Here is a 20,114-nt window from a genome sequence, read left to right on the forward strand (position 1 = left end):
ACTGATTAACTGACTTTGCTGGAAGTGTTTGTATCCGTTCAGTACATGTACATGATAATCTGCTGTTTGGGTATTTACATGTAAATCTGGAAGCGGTGCATATACTGATACTGTGTCATTTTAAAGTATATTATTTGTGACATTTGCTTTTGTAAAGAAAGTTCTCTGTTATAAAATGTCACATGCTTGTGTTCTACTACTGAGTCACTTGACAGATTCAGAGATGTTTTGTTATGTCGTATCACTTTTTAATGCCAGAGTTCCTACTGAGGTTCAACAGCATTTGAAATATAGATTTTTTTTTTCTCCCTCTTTTTTTATTTCTCTCCAGGTGACCGCTGTGAGTTTGACCGGCAGCAAGGCAAGTGTGTTCCAGGTGTGTGTCGTAATGGAGGGACCTGCCGGGAGCTGTCAGGTGGGGGTTTCCGCTGTGAGTGTCCTGCAGGAGGCTACGAGCGTCCGTACTGCACCGTCACCTCCCGCTCCTTCCCACCCAAGTCCTTCGTCATGTTCCGGGGCCTGAGGCAGAGATTTCACCTCTCCATCTCATTAACGTGAGTCGACTAAAACCTCTTTTCTCTGGCTGACAGTTAAAGTTACTTTTGATTTTTCACTCTTCTGTCTTGGTCCTTTCTTTCTCTCGTCATTGAGCCTCGTTCAGAGAGATCCATAACCTCTCCTCTTTGATTCTTGGTTCTCTCCCTCTTACGGTCTCTCTCCTCTTTGCTTTAATCTATTTATCTCCATCTGAGTTCGATCCTATTATTCATGGCTTCTCTCGCCGCTGCCTCCACCTCTCTCTCCAGTGCGGTTTCTCCTCTCACTCGTCTTTCATCTGTCAATTTACTGGTTTCAGTAACACCTCCCTCACTTTCCCCCTTTCCACTCGACGTTCTTATCTTACGTCTGATCACCCTTTCAGTCTTCCCTGTTGCAGCAGAGGCGCCGACAGACGGCGACCTCATGCTCTTTGTGTGAAGCGGGCAGAACTCTTATCATCAAGAAAAGTAACAACCCAGGACAAAACATTTTTTGGGGTTAATTAAAGCATTAAGTTCAAAACTCAGTGCATCAATATATAGTTGAAGGAATAGATTTGTACACTTTTAGTGCTCAGAATCGGGCTTGGACTCAGACTTTTGACAAGCCTGTCAGAGCATTTTAAGTAAAGCTGTTATTGATTGAGTTTAAATTTTATCTGGAGAGGACTGACCCCTTGCTTGGTTTACTATTCAGCCTCAATCTCTGAGCTTGTTTTATTTGATTTTCCATTTTATACCTGCATAAATGTGACTGCAGAGGTCAGTGAACGTCTCCCTTTAAGTCCTTTGTCTAGCTCGTCCACCTCCATCACGTCCTTCCTGCTCCTTCGCCTCTTGAGTGGTTTGTGTACGGGAGATCTGGAGTGGTCCTTCATCGTGGTCAGGCAGGGTTATGGGGATGGTTGCCACGGGTGATGTCGTCTAATAATTAGTTGCTAGGGTGATGGTGCCCATGGGGTTGTTGCTAGGCTGATGTGGCCACCGTGGAGCGGTTGCTATGAGACATTAGGGTCATGGTATTCCTGCTAAGTGAGCAGTGTTGGTGCGTAAAAAGCACAACACAGAGCTTGTGCCATTGATTTGTGACCAACAATTTGGGAAGTGATTCTTTCTTGAAGGGAAGCCCAGTTTAGGTCCATTTAACAAGATGAATGAATTTAGCAAAATTCCAATTTTGGGAGTCGATGGTTTAAAATTCCCAAACCAGCAGTGAAAATATAGGGGATAAAAGTAATTCATATTCTCTTTCCTTTCAACAACAACAACAACAACAACAACAACAACAACAACAACAACAAGGTGTCCTTGAGAAAGGCCGTGATGTTGTTGAACAGATACTGTGAAATCTTTTTCAGCAGCGCCCTGCTCCACATTCACTCAACACATTTACATTTCTAATGGATCAACTACATATTCAGCACCTTGTTCGATGGCATCACAGTGGGAGATTTTGCCTTTCAAGATATTTTTTCATGATAATTAAGCTCTTGATCCTTTTTCTGTTGTTACTGTGTGAACTTACTTTAAGGTTACTTGATGGGGACAAACTCAGTTGTGTCAGACTTTGACTGACTGTCAGCATTCTTGCCCTCAATGTTTAATTTTGCTTCCTGTTTGCTGCTAGTTGCTGCTTTTTAGGCCTGATTTCCACTTGAGGTCCACAAAGGACATTTCTCCACAACAACAAAAATATGTAGCGTTTTTTAATTTTTGTTTTTTGTATCTCTGCCTCTGGCGATACGATGGGTTGTCCTTTGTTGATGTTTTTATAGACATTTTTCTTCATCTCTGCTTGAAGTAGCCACTGGCAGCTGAGCTAAAGGAGATTCGGCAATAAATATTCAAATGATCACGTGACGATCCTTTATCTGCTTTATTGCTTTCTAGGGAACCGTCCCCTCCTATTATTTTTCTTTTTTACACAGCTGATTGGCTTCAAATAATGAATTTCACAAACAATAATCCCACTCACACGAACAGACACACTGAACATATAAAGCATGCATCTTTGCATTTATTTCCTCGAGTGGCTTGTCTGCTTCGCTGACTCCACTCATGCTGCCCACTGAAGCTCAGGTTACACTATTTGTCATCTATTTCTGGTGGCCTGTAGAGATTAGATCTGCATACTACAAGATACGATGCCAATCTGCTGCTGGAACCACCACGGAGCCACGCAAACAAGACACGTGTCTGCTATTGAATGACCCTGGGTTTATTTTAGACATTCTCAGATAACAGGGGGTGTAATGTTGTCACGATTGAAATGGTGATGACATGCTCTTCTCTGCAGTAACACTGCTGTACCGCAGTAATCTGTTTGTACAGCCGCATCGATCTTTGGCCGGTGTTTTAGCCATGAATGTGAAATGCAGATATTTATGACTTAAAAAACAGGAATCAGCAGGAATATTCTTCTTGGAGGACTTGGAGGTTCATAAAGCAGACATTTATAACCCCGCAGCCCCGGGGCTGCTGTTCTGTAGCTTAGCCTGACCTCCAACATCTGTCGAGTTTTGGATTTATTTTAGACTGTCTAGTGGGGTTGGGTTCTATCCAATTTTTAACACTATTGCCTGGAAAACAAAAGTACAGCCTCCGACAGGTGTCAGGTGTGAACTGAATTACAAATTTGAGAGGAGAATTTTAATTTTGACCACTTTTATTGTAGTAACTAGTGTAAATTGTTGCCAAACGGAGGTTTTTTTGCAGTGAAAATGTTTCTGTATCTTGCTGCCAGAAGAGAGTATTCATCATTTGTGCTACAGAAAAAAAGACGGTTGTCAGACTGAGCAGCTGAGGGAGTGGAAGGCTCCAGCAATATGATTTATTAACTCTAATAAAGTTTGAATACCCTTTATTCCTCCATATTTAGCTGGAATCACTTTTATTTTGATGTGTAGAATCAGGTTTTGTATTGCTCTGCTATTTCAGGGTCACATGCTAAAAGGCCATGATTTGTATGTTTTCCTCTTTAAAGTTGTGCTGTTTGTGTGTGTGTTCTAGTTTTGCCACCCTGGAGAGCAGCGGCCTTCTCTTCTATAATGGACGCTTTAATGAGAAACACGACTTCATCGCCTTGGAGATCCAAGAGGGACAAGTAGTGTTCAAATATTCCACAGGTAGTGTGTCTGTATGTGTGTGTGATTGTGCTTCCACTTGTGTTCTCTAGTTTTTCTCATTTACATGTGTATAAGGAATTCTCTCAAAGGCTGTTTGTCGTGTCTTTATGGGACTTCTTTAGGTTCAGGATTAAAACCGGCATTATTATAGGATATGGACTATAATTAAACTTGTAGTGAGGTGAGTGAGGTCATTGGTACAAACCAATGCAATTACTTTCAATGGTTTTTAGAATGGTTATGCTCGATAATGCTCAATAAGATGGTAAAGTCTTTGTTGGGGAAGTATACTGAGAGTACTCCAGGTTACATCCTGTTGCGTTTTCCCTGCTTTCTTATCATGCTGACAGTTTCTAACAAAAACAAATAATAGCAGTCTGGAGCCTGATCAATACTGAATTTTTGGGGCTGATGATGATACCAATATCAGGAACTACATACTGTGCATATACGCTTAACTTTTTGCAATGATTCCCTCAAATGTAGTTATCAAATACTAGACAAAGATATATAATGGAGGCAGGATATTTACAGTTTTACAGTTTATTGTCCACATTGATATCAGTCCAATGAAACAGTAGCTTCACAGAGAATTTAATATTCATAAAAAACTAAGAGGGGGGAAAAAAAGTTAAAAAAAAATGGAACAAAAGATTTTTATGTTGGTGCATATTGGCCATCATATGTGCAGATACCAATATATCTCTGCGGTGCCAATATCAAAATCAGCCCAAAGTCTATAACAGTATCGGGACAATACATCTATCTGCTTGTGGCCTCAGGGAGTAAATGCTGTCCTCAAAAACATAGTAATGACAACAGACTTTTTGGGTATTTGTACATATTGGTGCACACACTCATGTACGGTTGGAACCAGGAAAATACAAACATGTCAACACTTTTTTTCAACAGCAAACAAAGTCTCTTATACTATATGTAAAAATCCATCTGTTTTGTACCGCTTAGAATTATTACCTGCTCATGTTTTCCATCTTTCTGCCTGCAGGTGAGTCGTCCACTCAGGTGACTCCCTTCCTGCCCGGCGGTGTGAGCGATGGAAACTGGCATACAGTTCACATCCACTACTACAACAAGGTGGGTTTTCCATCTCAGAGCCTTCTGATCATTTTCACTGTTGATCTTGTGTTTGATCTTCCATTTTGTACTTTCTGAAGTCTGTGTGATGAGATGTCTTCTGAAGTTTCTGAAGCGAGTTTGCATTTGACTTGTTATTATTTGTGCGTCTGATGCGTCGGCAGAATAGTTTCTCGGCGTTCATGCCGACAAAGCACTTTGAATTGAGCTGAAGTGTTTGTGTGTGATTATGTGGGAGTTCACTTGTCACCATTTTATTCATGCATATTCGTCACACATCTCCTTTAATTTTCTTCATGTTCTTTCATTTTCCTCAGCCAGCTACACGCTATGTGAGTATGAGTGTGTGTCAGGGTGCACGTACACTTCTTAGCGCCCTTCTATCCCGGTCTCTCTCTTTTTCTACTTCTGTCTTTCTTTCACTGCAGACAGTAAGTGAAGAGTGAGTGTGTTGTCTGTCTGTTCTTTTTTCTTACCCATATCCAGTGTCTGTTATTTCTTGTCCTACTAACTCAGATTTCCCCCCTTCTCCTCCTAACATAATGTTCAGTAGCAGAGTAAATCCTGATCTGACATGTTACGATGTATCTGGTACAGTGTACGACTGCTGTGATATAAACTCTAGATTAAGGGAGATTCTCTCGCATGTTGACTGGTGTCATGGGTGTTTCTTGTTTTCTCTTTATTTGGACTCTGTATTCAGTATTGTGTTTGCCTGTGTGTGTTCAGCCCAAGCGCAGCATGAGTGGCGAAGCCCAAGGTCCGTCGGATGAGAAAATCGCCGTGGTGAGCGTTGACGACTGCGATACAGCCTTATCGCTCCGCTTCGGGATGCAGCTTGGAAATTACAGCTGTGCTGCGCAGGGCAAACAGACCAGCAGCAAGAAGTGAGTGTTTCTTTCTGTCAACTCTTTTTATCTTCTTTTTTCTGTGTTCATGTTTTTATTTTTTGGTCACAAAGCACAACATATCTGGAAATAGTTAATCTAGTGCGGTAGTTGTAACTACTGGTTAAATATGTGTGTGTGTGTGTATCATTTATTTATTGTTCTCATAAAAGAAGCTCATTCAGCTGGTTTGAGGGAGCTCAGCTATGTGAATATGCTGATGTAGTTCTCGTAGACTGTAAAGTAGCTTTCAGAGGAAAAAAGGTTGGAGACCCCCGATCTTGGGTCTCATTTATAAAACAGTGTGTAGGTAGGTAGGTAGGTAGGTAGGTAGGTATTTACTTTATTAATCCCCGAGGGGAAATTTTTTCGCTACAGCAGCATACAGAAGCAATAAGATAATAATAGAAATAATAGAATAAAATAATCGAATAGAATAGAATAGAATAGAATAATAGAAAAGCAATAAAATAGCAGTAAATAGCAGTAAAAAATATAAATATAAAATGCACAGTATATACAGTACATTATATATCTATATATATTATATACAACAAACCAAGAAACAGTCAACACATATATATATATATATACAGTACAGTATATATCTATATATATTATATACAAACAAACCAAGAAACACAGTCAACAGTGTTATTGTACTGTGATGGATTTTGCCAGAGGTGAGTTATTGTACAGTCTTATTGCAGTGGGCAGGAATGATCTCCTGGATCCAGACTACATGTTTGCAACAGCCAAAAATGGTATATGCCCAAAAAAATTCTGACTTATAAAACTGTGTGCACATAAATCACAGCCCACCCAGAAATGTGCACATAGATCAGCCACATTTCCTGCCTTCTACATGCCCACATTTAAACCTAAATGGTTAATGCAAAGCAGGTCATGAATATTGCTGCATATCAAATTTACCACGCTGCTCATTGTTTACTTAGTGAGTCATGAAAATATAATTTTTCTGACACAAAAATCAAAGTGCTTATAGATGAGATAATTAGAAAACAATACGTTTTCTGCCCGGAGGGGTCAAAAACAACGGTGTCTCCAGTGCACTGTGCTCTGCTTATTGCACCTGACATCGCAGCTGTGTTAATAATTGGTTAACCATGTTAATGTGGCAGAATCTTTCATTTACAAATGAATTGAGATTGCATTTTTAATATGATTAATTGTACGCATGAAATGCTGTTATAGGAAAGTTTCAATGAGAATTAATTCTTACATTTGTGATTTTCTCATGGGATAACGCCTCAAAAAAAGCTTTGTGAAAAAAATTATTCGGTTGAATTCTTAAAAGTGAATTCGTCCCATTCATCTCTCTTAGCTCCAGTGTAACTGAAAGGCTCTGAATAGTCCCTGACCGTGAGCTGTGGGCGGTGTTTGCACAGGATGTGCCAGCTTCTTTGCAAAGACAACTTTCATTAAACATAATCTGTGACTGATCGGAGGACTAACAGATATTCAATTTTCACTGAGTAGAAAACCAATAAAGCTGTTCAGTGTGTGGAGCAGCTCACTGGGCAGCCGCCAGTTGTGGGTACAGAAGTTGCTATAGCGCAGGTATCAAAAGGTAAATCATGCAGAGGGATCGGTGGTAGCATTACTGACAGACATTGACTTTGATTTGTCTAAAGTAGAACATTTTTCTTATGTTATTACAGTTTATAAACATGCATTTTCAGCTGGATTAATCCTTTATTTCCTCTCCTATATTATTCTTCATTTCCTCTGTATTGGAAGATATGTTTCCCAGCAGCTTGTGTTCATCTCCCCATAAGCTCTCTCTCATTTTGAATTGTTTCCCTCCCTGATCACCAACGTGACACGTACAATCACTGTTGCACATCATTGCAGTTGTTTTGGCTGTAATGTCTCACAAATCTTTAATACTAAAACAATAAAATGGCTAATTCAGGCATGTAAGCAGATCTCCGTTTTGAAATGAAAAATAAAAGTATAAAATTACACATGATGTAATGCAGATTTAAGCAGTGTAATCTGTTCAAATCCTGCTGAAACTTTTGAAATCTGTTGTAGAGGATTTTCGAGGGAGTGATCAGAGTGAGGAGGTGACTGTGGAGAGGAAGCCTGCGGGGACCTGAGGCTTTAATGAGGCACGACTCTTTGACGTCTTTATGCTCCTTCATGCCTCTCTGATGGTCTCGCGCATTTTCTCAGTTGAAACATTCAAATTGTTAAGTTTTAACTGTCCATTGTTTGCTCTGTTTGCCCTTGTCAGAGTTGTGTAGTCCATTTTTCTGGAGTATGTAGACACTTAAAAAAAGCCGCCTGTCATGGTGTTGATGTCTGGCCTCGCCTCTGTGAGCTGCAATCACATCGGCTGTGTTCTGTCAGCGACTAAGTGAGGCTGAGAGCACAAAAGACGGATCAAAGAGGAAGGCCGGAGACTTCATCGCTCTCTCGCTCCGCTCACCCCTCCTCCTACTCCGTCTCGACGTCGTCTTCTAATGACTCTCTCTGTTGATATTTGCCGTGACTCGCACTTAATCTCCTGTTTGTTTGACTCCTGGCACCTTTTGTCTTTTTGGGGTACTTCAATTCAAATTGCACTGGCTTGGCACGTAGCAAACCGATCTTAAGAGAAAAAAACCTCAGTGAAGTAAAGAACGGATACAGCTCTCAGAATGACAACACAACTGTTTCTGTCTTTATTTTTTCTTGCTCTTGTGGTCCCACAACTGTCTTTTGCTATCTCTGACATCTTCCTCCTCAAGAGACAGATGGGAGACATATAGAGGAGGAAACACAGACGGGGGTGTCTGCGTTTCCTCTATATGCCTCCCATCTGTCTCGTCATGTGCCTTTATGCTGTCTTTCTCAACATTTGCTATAACTCACACTTAATCTCCTGTTTGTTCATCTGCCTCCCCAGCTGGAGCCACATTTCCCTTTTGTCATCTTCATTTTTCATACGCAGCTTTTTGTTGATGCTCCCCAACATCTACCTCCTTTCACTGCTGCCTCATGTCTTCTTTTCTCCCTCTGCCTTGTCATCCACCTTTACTTCTTCTCTCCAGACATTCGCTGTAGCTCATATTTAATCTCCTGTTTGTTCATCTGTCTCTCCATCTGTCATCTTTTTCTTATTTTTTTCTCTTCACCCTGAAAAAACATCATCATCATGTAATTTCTCCTCAACATCCTCTGTTATTCCCTGATTTGTGTTCCTGTTGATATTTACCTCCGCTGACACATTTAATCTCTGGGTTTGTTTAATCCTTTTGCCTCTCCTTTCATGTTCTTAATTTTCTTACCCTCTCCTCCCCGCCATCCATCCTTCAGGGGTAATCCTGCATTCCTCCCTTAACCCCCTTTCCTTTCCACTTTATTTACTCTTCTTCCTCTTTATCTTTTTGTTTCTTAGGTCCCTGGACCTGACTGGTCCCTTGTTTCTAGGCGGAGTTCCCAATGTACCGGACAACTTCCCCTTTGGCACCAGGGAGTTTATCGGCTGCATGAAAGAACTGCACATTGACAACAAGCCTCTGGATCTGGCAGGATTTATAGCTAACAATGGAACTCTTGCTGGTCAGCACTGCCAACCTTTTTTTTTTTTGCCCTTAAAGGGATAGTTCAGATTGTTTGAAGTTGGGTTGTTTGAGCTACTTATTCATGGTTGGTGAATTACCTGCAGCAGATGGGGGTCGGCAGGTCTCCAGTTTGGAGAAGCAGCCAGCTGTACCGGCACAGATGCTCAACAGAATACTCCTGTGGACAGGGTCAGCAGCAAAGCATATTTAAACCACCTAAAAACAAATCATCAATATCAGTTTGAGTGTACTCTATATTTAGAGTATTTTCACTGCTTTACCTTGCCATCAGATATCCCATTCCACCAGGGAACTGAAGCCATTATATCACTCGCTTCAAAGCCACCAGACTCCCTTGACAAAAACAGAGATTTTACTTCGCATAACACGGAAGCTGCTGGTCCACTGCTGCCTCAATAGGCAAGCATTAATTTGGTCATTATGTGACACTGGTATTAGTTAGAATGTGAACTAACTTTGTAAAACACCATCAAAGTTACACAATAACACAAACTAACCGATCGAGCTCATACAATCTCACTTGAAACTGTTCAAACTGTCCCCGTAAAAAGCATTTGTCACATTTAGCATCTTTACAAAGGCCCTATGGTTCCTGCTTGGGTAAAGAAACTAACACAAATTTGTTGTAATTCAAGCATCTCTTTTGGTTTTGTGTGACACTTTTTACATTTCTAAATGCTGTAGTAAACAGTAAAGAAGTTGAATAACATCTTCAGACAGTTAGGCCTTAGATTAGTAAACCTGAAATTGGATTTTCACTGGTGACTGACTTACTTATATTATTATATACTTTTTATGATGACGATACAAAATTAAAGGCTAAACCTGTAATCATCTTTTAAAGTATTATATTAAAATAGTAATTTAAAAGATCACAGAAGCCATAACAATTGTGTTGTTTTACTTTTAAACTGATCATGCTACAGAAACTTTTCATGAAATGAAGGCATGTTAAACATATGGTCAATATCCTGTATACGCTCACAAAAATGCAATATATCCAGTACGATTTTAAAGAAAAAACGCAAACAATTGAAATCGGTCACTGTAATGCTTAATGTTTTCTTAATGATACTGATGATGTGTGGCCTTTAAAGATGAATTACCTCTGAATATGCACACTGTTGACTGAGGACCATTATATACAGCTGAAAGTGACAGCATCTTGATTTATCTGCTACTTTACGATAATTGTACGCATTTGCACAGATGCACATTCAAGTAATTTATCTCAGAAAACATCAGTGATCACTGTTGCTTTTTACAGGCTGCAGCGCCAAACTGCCCTTCTGTAAGTCCGACCCCTGTCAGAATGGAGGAACCTGCAGGGTGAGCTGGGAGACCTTCTCCTGTGACTGTCCTCTCGGGTACGGAGGGAAGGACTGCAGCCACGGTGAGAGGATACATTTATTTTCATCCTGTGGTCCCACAACATGTGTTGCATGTATAACTACAGTAATGGCAACCTTTATCAATGGCACTTTAATGGTGCCACTTCGATATAATTATCAGTAACAGCTTAGACAATGGCAGACATAATCAGCAGTTCCTGTCTCATGCTATTTCATCTTATGATAAAATGCTTCAGGTAATACGGTTCTTTGTTATTTGAACATTGGTTAAATTATAAAAGAAATGCTGCTGTTTTAATATTTCAATAGTTCATACTCAGAGGTCGGATGTCACTTATTCATACATTCATGCCTTATTTTACCTGCAGCTCCATTATTTCTTTCTCATTTTGTGCTGAGCCATCACAGCTGTAGGCTTTTAGAGTGTGTGAGTAAAATGATTGTAGAAGTGAAATGCATGTCTGTGGATGGATGGAGAGCTGGCTGAGTTTTTACCATAGTGAATGAATTGATAGAAAGAAAAAGGGGAAATTGACGACTGAAACCTTCACAGTGCAACACACTGAGACTAAAAGTATCACAAAGACTTAAGCATGTGAGATATACCTTGATAAACCTTGACTGATTCACCACACGAGTGGACACTGTAGTCCAGGTAGAGTCAATGCGAGTTTTACGCATTTATATTTACTGAAATGTCTCAATTGTGAGCACAGATGTCCAACTCTAAAGGGAAATCACACGGACAAACCTGCTTGTGGGATAAAACAAAGTTATATACAAGATAAAATATCAATGTCAAAAATATATTCAGCCCCTTAGGTGGTAGCAAAAATGTCCCACCGTCTCTAAATTAACAATTACCAAAATCACATCAGCGCCCGGTGAACAGTGCAACCTCGAGGCTGCACGAGATATTGCAGTGAGTTTTATTCGCAGTTTTTCTCTCACCTTCCACCTCAGTGATGCCACGCCCATGCCGCTTCCTGGGTAACAGTGCCCTCTGGTGGGACCTGAAGAACGACGTGACGATCTCCACGCCGTGGTACCTCGGGCTGGTGTTCAGAACCAGAGCGCGAGAGGGGACGCTGCTGCAGGCGCAGGCCGGCCAGTACACCAGCCTGCTGTTCCAGGTGGGGACTCGCATGTTTAGTCATTCATTTCTGTTCATGTCTGTACTATAACTTATATGAACATTAGTTTTAGTACAAATCTACTGGGATATTTTTGTATATCAATAAATGAGAATATGGTTAAGATAATTGTTGCCTTTGAAATCACATCAGGCTCAATGGAGTCTCTGAAAACAAAACCTTTAACCTGTTAATTCATGTTGCAAAGCATATCTCCCTCTTTGACTTGCAGATTTTTGTTTTTGTTCTGCTGAAGAGGATAAAACGTGTTGCTTTCCTTTTACTCACCTTTCACCATTTCCAGAAGCTCAGAAAACTTCAGCTGCATTTCGGCTCATTCTGTATCTTGTGCTTTAAATCAGCGCTGCACATTGTAAGCTAAATCTCACCAGGTAGCACATGATGTAAAATATTGCGTGGGCTGCTAAATGTGTTTAGCAACAGTCCCGATGATTATGAGAATTATACGTATGTCTCACAGTTACTGTGGATGTATTTAGCGTTTTAATACAAAATAATCAGCCTTGATTGAACACAATAACTCTCAAAATGCCAGGACGTCCTTGAAATTTTATGTAGTTTTGATTTCTAATCCTACATCCTATAACAGCTTTGAATGAACAGCATCTTGGCAAGAGTGCAGCCAAGATTTTGGATTTCATGCTCCCACACACAAACACACAGCACAGCACGGCACATACTGTTTTCAGTAAAAAGTGTTTCTTCACTCTCCCTCCTTTCTTCTCAGTTTCTCTTGGTTTTTTTTCTTCTAACATTTGGCTGTGCATGTGTTCCTCCGTCTCTCAGGTGATAAATGGTCAGCTGGTGTTCTCTGTGACCCGCGGCTCAACCAGGCCGGTGCGTTTGCGGTTGGATCAGGTTCAAGTGGCAGACGGCCAGTGGCACGACCTCCAACTGGAGCTGCGAGACGTTCGCAGCGGCCGAGAAACGCGCTATGTGGCCACGCTGCGGCTCGACTTCGGACTCTATCAGGTAACAGACAGGATACAGAGCTCGAAGGCGTATTAAGAGAGACTTACAACCGTAAGAAAAAAACACAAGTGGATGATAAAGTGGAATTTTTAAGAGCAGCAAATTTAAGTCCTTAAATAATATTAAAATGCTGTAAATGTAGATATTAGAAGTCTGATTTTCCCTCCAGCATGGTTGTGAATGAATAAGAAGGTTTTAATCATATCTGCTTTACTAAATCAATAAGACTTAATTTCCCTTAACAAGTAATTTCCTGGTGTCCTTTATTTCCAACCCAACAACACATTCACAACTTTAATTGACTGTGTTCAATGGTAAAAGGGCATGGATTTTTTTTCTAGCTGTACTTTTTGCATTTGATTTAATTTGGCGGTTGGAAATCTGCAGCTCCTCTGATGGGCAACATTATTTATTCTAATAACTAGGAAACTCACTAATAGGAATTTAGAAGCATTTAATATGAATGGAGGCAATAAATCCTGTTTTAATATTTTATAATCCAGAATTCTTCCATGTACACAGACATCTATCTCACTTACTGCTGTGATCCAGAACTCTGCAAAAGATTAAAAAATCACTCAGTGTAATCTCACTCTAAGCCGTAAAACCGTTAAATGCATTCATATACGTTAAAATGTTTTGCCAAGCCTGGAAAAATCCTGTACTTGGCATAATTATCTGTTTATTGTGGCCAATAAACAATAAAAAAGAAAACCAATAATAATAATCTTCCAAACGCAAAAATGTGAAGAGGAAAATACTTTTTTGACTGAGGTGGTTTATTTTTCTCTTATGTATAGAAAGCCCCTACTATGCGTGCAATAAAGAAGACATTAATGTATTATAAACTTTTTTTCAATAGACTACGATAGATTGCTTCTTAGCTGTTGCCAACAATTAGCATTACGTTTTAGCTTGTTTATGAGTGTTTGTTCTTAACATATCAACCTTCTTATGTTTGTATAACACATATAAAGTATGGATGAAGAGTATGAAGTTACTTTTGTGTCTTTTTTATGCAAGTAAAAAGACAGTTTTGAGAGCAAATTTCTCACTGCAAAGGTGCTGCTACATCTAAAAGCATTTTACTAGAAAAGAGCAATATAAAGGAAACTGACCGCAGGGTTTGTTGTGCCCCATCAACAGGTATTTGATCAATTATTCCTCTGGTCTCCACCTCCTACAGCCGTGCTCTCCATTATTGGATAGAATTATCAAATGAAGCAACATTATTGGAACATAATCAATCATTTACTTTTTTTCATATCTGCCAATAACATATCAGTCATCAAAAAATCATGCAGATTTTGGCAGATCAGATTCATCAGATTTCTTTATCACAGCTACTTGCCACAGTTGATCCATTTCACATTATTCTGGAGTTGGAGACATAAATATGAGATTAAATGATTTTACTTTCATGAATTTTGACCTGCCACTTTTGGTCTCCTTGATGTTTAATCTTGGGTTAAATCAGGGGATATACCTTGTTATTTTTATCATCCTGAGTTTTTATTTTATTTTATAATCTCTTATCATATTATTAATTTCTCTTCTCTTTTTTTGCTTCTGTCCTGCACAGTATTATTGCACAACCTTTCTTTTTTTTAGATATCTCAAACACACGCTCACAAACACATGTACAAATATTTATAGGTTTGCCTGTAACCCTGCACAGCATCACGGTCTCCACGAATCAGGCTGTTTATCCTTGTTTCCCTAATCTCCAGTGGATTATTATGTCAGATTGTAGTGGATGATGTCTGTTTGATGTGTGTGTGCTGTGCATAGGTGACAATAAGAGCACAGAAAACCACACATACTTTCGCAGCCTCTATCATCATCGTCTCTGGCTTGGTTTAAACAAAACAAACAGTTTTTGTTTCATGGTGTTTTAAGTCCTAAATATATCTGCCAGCATTGTCTTTCATCTTTTCATTGCAGCTCACCGGGCTTTTCTTCAAAGTGCATCATGCAACACATTAAAGTAAACAGTGCAGAAAACATCTTTAAATATGAAATTAATAAACATTTTAGCATCCAATTAGAGAGTAATTATCATCAAAAGCTTTTGGCATGTGTGCAATTATTCTCAGCCATATCTCCCCCTCCATGTTAGCATCTTCCACTGCTGCTGGAACAGTGATGAATGACACTCATTGATTTTGCTTTCATGGTTGTTGTGAATTAAGTTGCCTGTCAGCACTGTTTCATAATGCTGTCAATGTTATCATCTGAGTATTGACCTTCTCTGCAGTGATTGCGGATGATTGTTTTCTGTTTATTTAATGAAGTCAGTCATTCAGTTCACCCCTTGTTCACAGTCTCCTCTCCTTAACTCCTATTTGGCTGACAGAAGCCTCATAATAACCTGACGCTCCTCAGTGATATAGCGGTAAATGAAAATATAGAGACTGTGAAAAACAGGAAAAATCAATAATATCGTCAGAAAAGCAGCTTTATATTCCTCACTTCATTTTGATGTAAACCAATAAAATAAGAATCTGTACCCTTGACAATTTTTTTTCATCCTTCCTCATCACTGATAGTTTTCATCAAATACATTATAGAGTTCTTCTACATGATCAAATAATAGTATTCAAATGGGCTTTTGTGTAAAGTGTATTTGTCCAGACTTTGAGTTTGCATACAGCTATTAATAACACTAATCTCTGCCCTTTCTGTCTCTGTCTGTCCCCCCACCTCACTCTGTTGTTCTCACCACATTAGGGAACAGTGATAGTTGGAAATGAGATTCATGGTTTGAAGGTGAAACATCTGCATGTGGGAGGAGTGCTGGGCTCCGGAGAGGTTCAGAACGGGATAAGAGGATGCATACAGGTGAGGATGGAGGAATGACATTTTTAATGGATATTGATGGATGGAAGCTTTAAATATTAGCACATATGTGATGAAAAGTACGCTAAGAAATAGGTCAGGAATGAACAAACCTCACACAATGAATGCCATTTCTTAACACTTTAATATTAATCTCTGTTTCTCCATCTGCAGGGTGTTCGTTTGGGCGTGCGGCCGGACGCCCCCGCCTTGCCACACCCATCTAAAGCTATCAACGTGGAGACTGGCTGTAACGTTGGCAACCCCTGCATCTCGTCTCCCTGCCCAGCTCACAGCCGCTGTTCGGACCAATGGGAGCGCCACACCTGTTTATGTGAACCCGGTGAGTGAACAGTGACGTGTGAATTGACATGACACATCATCACATCTCCAGTGTCCAGCCTGTCTGAGAGAGGGGAGAGCGTGAGACTGTTTAGGAACTATTATTATCATATGCATAACTGCACAGTGAAATAATACAAGCAGCAGAGAGGGATAGCTGCTGTTTTGGCTGCAGTAGGAGCAGGGACATTGAATAAGGTTAATGAGTGTTAATAAGTGTTTGTTAAAAGGCTGTTTAATTTAAGACCTATTGAAAGCTGAGAGTAAATATGACTGTTGCACCATTGGTAATATGGTACGCTTTGGTTGAGGACGTTGTAGCTGTGTGAATGACTATGAGCCTGTGCTGTAATGTAAAATGTAAATGTTGTGTATGTTGTTCACAATAGATATAATTTATAAGCAACTTATTTAAGTTTGGCAAAACAACATCAATGTTAACCTGGTCACAAAAGATTCACAGTCACAGTCATGGATGGATGGATGGATAGATGGACGGAGAGATAGATGAATGATGTCCAACTTAAATGGCAGTCACAAAGAACCAGTGACACACCAATTACTGTTACATAGACACATACAGCAGCCTGATTCTTCTCAAAATCGTTCAATTTTTTTTATGTAAGGCAGAACATTTTTCAAAAGTTGTCTAGTTTTACTTGTGACATTATTCACCCAGGCCATATATTTTCCAAAGGCTAAATCACTGATTACTATAAAAAATTATGTATCAATTGACAATACAAAATAACTGCTAGTTGCAGTCTTATTACCGTGTTAGGCGTATCAAGTTAAAGTCAGAATTCAGGCCATGGTGCAGTTGGCCAGTCTTTTAATCATTTGGCTCTCCTTGTGTTTTAATGTTGTACTAATGACAACTAGGGGAACTGTCTCAATGTCTTGAACACTCTGGACACTAGATGTGAAAGAAATTAGGTGTGAGAGGAAAAGGTGAAGGATGCCAGCTGACTTGGAGAGAGAGGGGGGAAAATAAAGGGAGAATAATTATAATATATGCGTAGGTGTAGTCCAAGTCTCTAACTGGGTTAAACTGATATTTAGGTCCGCATAATGAGTTCCCATCCACCTGAGACAGAGAGAGAGAGAGACCGACTGCAGGCTAACTTCCAAATCTCCTTAGTAAGGTGAATATAATGAGGCAGAATTAATTTAGTGGAGAAAAACATGATTAAAAGAGAGGGGCGGAGAAAGAACGAGGGAGAGGGTAAAACACACTGTATGAAGAGACAGAAAGAAGAGAAAACAATGGAGAGATGAAAAAGAGGCAGAGGAGGAACAAAGAGACTGAAAACGTTAATGATTAATGAACAGAAAAAGGCGGGTGACAGAAATAGTGTAAAATAAACACAAAGTTTTGAGGCAAGAGGGGGGGGAGAGGGCACGAGAAAGTCAAATCAAACAGCCTGAAAACACTGGTGACACGTTTGGGAATATATGTACACAGAGACACATGGAAGTGAGAGAAAATTAACATGACAGCTGCACACAACAGGGAAACAATATTGAAAACGAGAGAGGATGAAAGGTGATATCTGATCTTTTATTTGGAGCTTTATGAGCAGCGGCTGATGAAACAGCTGCAGCTCAGTTCCACAGGTATTGATCCAACAGGCGAGACCAACTGAGCAGAGATCAATAAGGGAGGTTATTTATATTTATGATTAAAGCAGCAAGGAGACAAATGGATAGGATAGGAAATTAAGGAAACACATGAAAATGCGTTGTAACTATGTTTATTAACTGTTTGAGTACAGCCCATGAGCTAAACAGTTACTGTCAATGTCGACGTATTTGCGCTCATAGAACAACACACTAGAGCTCGAGCTCCACTTGGAATATTTTTTCAGTGCGCCAGTTGTAGTCCCATAACCTTGAAAGACTGGCAGACGTTATGGCAGTTTTATGAAACATGTACGATGTACGAGTACATGCTAGGTTTGAGCTTTAGTCTGTCAGTTTGGGTCACTCAAACGGCCAAATCATTGAGTTCACACTGAGCGCACATATCAAGGTCTCCGTTGCTTTAGTGCTTTACCAGTTCCAATCAAGTTTTTTGAAACAATATGGCTGCATGTTGTCCACAGCTGTCTGTCTTTCCCATTCTCGGGAACGCTTTGGAGGATTTTTTTTTTTCTTCAAATCTGGCACAAACGTTCACTTTAACTCAAGGATGGGCCGATACGATTTTAGTGGTCACAGTTTGTGGCCATAACTGAAAAAATGAATTCACAAATTATGAAAGATTTCACACACATTTGTAAAATTATTACATTTAATATCCAAAGGTCAAGGATCAATTTGTCTGTGCCATCATAATATTTTGCAAAAACACTTATCTGGCCATTTTTTTACCAACATAACTGAGGAACAGAAGGGAAGATGTGACCATATTTCACATTTAATGGTATACTGAATTAGTGACCCAGATCTTTGGTGTCCACCTTGAAACTGTGGCTGTCAGGTTGAAGATGTGTGTAAAGCATTCACGTTTTCCTAATTTGTTGCTTCTTTGCAACAACATCTACACTGGAGGGATTCATATATTGTTGCTATCATGGCAACAACATTTCTCTTTTTTTTTAGAATCAACTTTATCGGCCAAATCACTTCAAAGTCTCCACTACATACACATTATACGAGTCTGGAAAAACATAGTAAACTGCAACTTGACTGGTTGGCAAAGGTATACAACCATTATTAATAATAGTTCTATTTTTTTTATTATTATTATTATAGCCATTGGCTTGTGGTGTGTTTCAGCTGCAAATGTGTGCTTATAAAGTAAGATGTCTCAGTAAGCAGCATTCAGAGAAAGCTGACTCACTCACACCTCTATAACCGAACAACGGCCTGCACACTGGCTGCTGCCACTGCATCTACTTTGAGATGATAGGGGAAAGTAAAAGGAAAGTTTTCCAAGAAAGAAAAGTTGAGGAAAGGGTTTAGGGAGTGAAAGAGGAGTGAGTGAGAGGCTGTGTGTGTTGCATGGAGGATAGAGTGCTTTAGAGTGAAAGAGCCTGAGGCCTGACAGCACGTGAGAGGAAGCACAGCGGCGCTGCTATCCCTGTAGCATCCTGCACCTGCCTGCAAGCTAAAGCTAACATCTTGACTTATTAATATGGAGCACACACACACACACACACACACACACACACACACACACACACACACACACACACACACACACACACACACACACACCGAGTGGACACACTCACTTACTGTAAACACTCGCACACAGACACACTCTCATTATCGTTACATTTCATCATCACAATGAGCATTAAAAATGGAGGCTGTTATACAATGAATGCCGCTTCAAGACAAATCAAAGTTTAATAAAAGCAGAGAGAGAGAGAGAGAGAGAGAAAGAAGAGAGAGGTGCATGTTGAATAATTCCCTTTCATGTGTGTGTTTGTGTGTTTTGGCCTGAAACTATCTTAATGGGCCTCTCGTATAACTGACAGCACCTCTGATTGGTGCAATACAACCTCGGAGAAAACACACACCTTCTATCTCCGTTGCACTCACACACTCACACACTCACACACTCACACTCACACACTCACACATACACTCACACACTCACACAATAAAACGTACACACAAACTCGCTGAGACAATGTTCTGCATGACAAAGCACAGGGACATCTGCTTTCTCACTTCACTGTGTGTGTTTCAGATTAAGTTTTCCTGTATCTGTATTTAAATGGCAGTTGCTGCCAGTTGCTGGAGGCTAATTCACTGCGCTGAAAGACTGAATTTGATATGAAAAATTACAGCCATTTTGATTAATGTCCACCTGAGTTCCCAGAGCTGTTTAAAAAGCAGCATTCAGAAAACACAAACAGGAGCTCTCATAACAGCATTTACTGCAGTACAGAGTCATTTATCAGTGTTTCCGGTTATTTGTCAAGATGTTAGTGATTGAAAACAACCATTGCCAAATATATTTCTATAAATGATGTTTGTCAGAGAAGTGCATTGTAAGAGGTTGTTGTTTTGGGGCGTGGTGTGCAGCGGCAGTATATCAGTCTCTGGTCCTCCGGGAGGACGGAGAGATTTATGAGTTTCATGCTGTATTTCCTGTGTTCCAACCTACAGTCCTACAGTAGATGCCAGATCCTCAAGGTGCTGAATCAGGGTAAAGTTGTTCTCTATGATAAATGACCGCTCACCCAGGAATGGCATTTATT

General features: G+C 39.9%; 1 protein-coding gene across 2 annotated transcripts in view; it reads left to right on the forward strand.

Moving 5' to 3' along the window:
• The window catches only part of celsr3 (cadherin, EGF LAG seven-pass G-type receptor 3), a 111,315-nt gene that overhangs the window by 45,765 nt on the left and 45,436 nt on the right, over positions 1–20,114 (forward strand). Inside the window, exons 4-14 of one of the 2 annotated variants that reach the window (XM_069141586.1) lie at positions 332–554; positions 3,549–3,664; positions 4,671–4,759; positions 5,077–5,091; positions 5,489–5,646; positions 9,053–9,216; positions 10,507–10,632; positions 11,555–11,724; positions 12,532–12,717; positions 15,448–15,558; positions 15,730–15,898. In XM_069141586.1, the coding sequence (XP_068997687.1) occupies positions 332–554; positions 3,549–3,664; positions 4,671–4,759; positions 5,077–5,091; positions 5,489–5,646; positions 9,053–9,216; positions 10,507–10,632; positions 11,555–11,724; positions 12,532–12,717; positions 15,448–15,558; positions 15,730–15,898 (1,527 nt within the window). The remainder of the gene's footprint in view (positions 1–331; positions 555–3,548; positions 3,665–4,670; positions 4,760–5,076; positions 5,092–5,488; positions 5,647–9,052; positions 9,217–10,506; positions 10,633–11,554; positions 11,725–12,531; positions 12,718–15,447; positions 15,559–15,729; positions 15,899–20,114) is intronic. The other variant, XM_069141587.1, reaches the window with a different exon arrangement.

Source organism: Embiotoca jacksoni, unplaced genomic scaffold (assembly GCF_022577435.1).
Source record: "Embiotoca jacksoni isolate LCO1_2020_lvr unplaced genomic scaffold, fEmbJac1.0.p SCAF_9, whole genome shotgun sequence".
NCBI classification, from domain to species: domain Eukaryota; kingdom Metazoa; phylum Chordata; class Actinopteri; family Embiotocidae; genus Embiotoca; species Embiotoca jacksoni.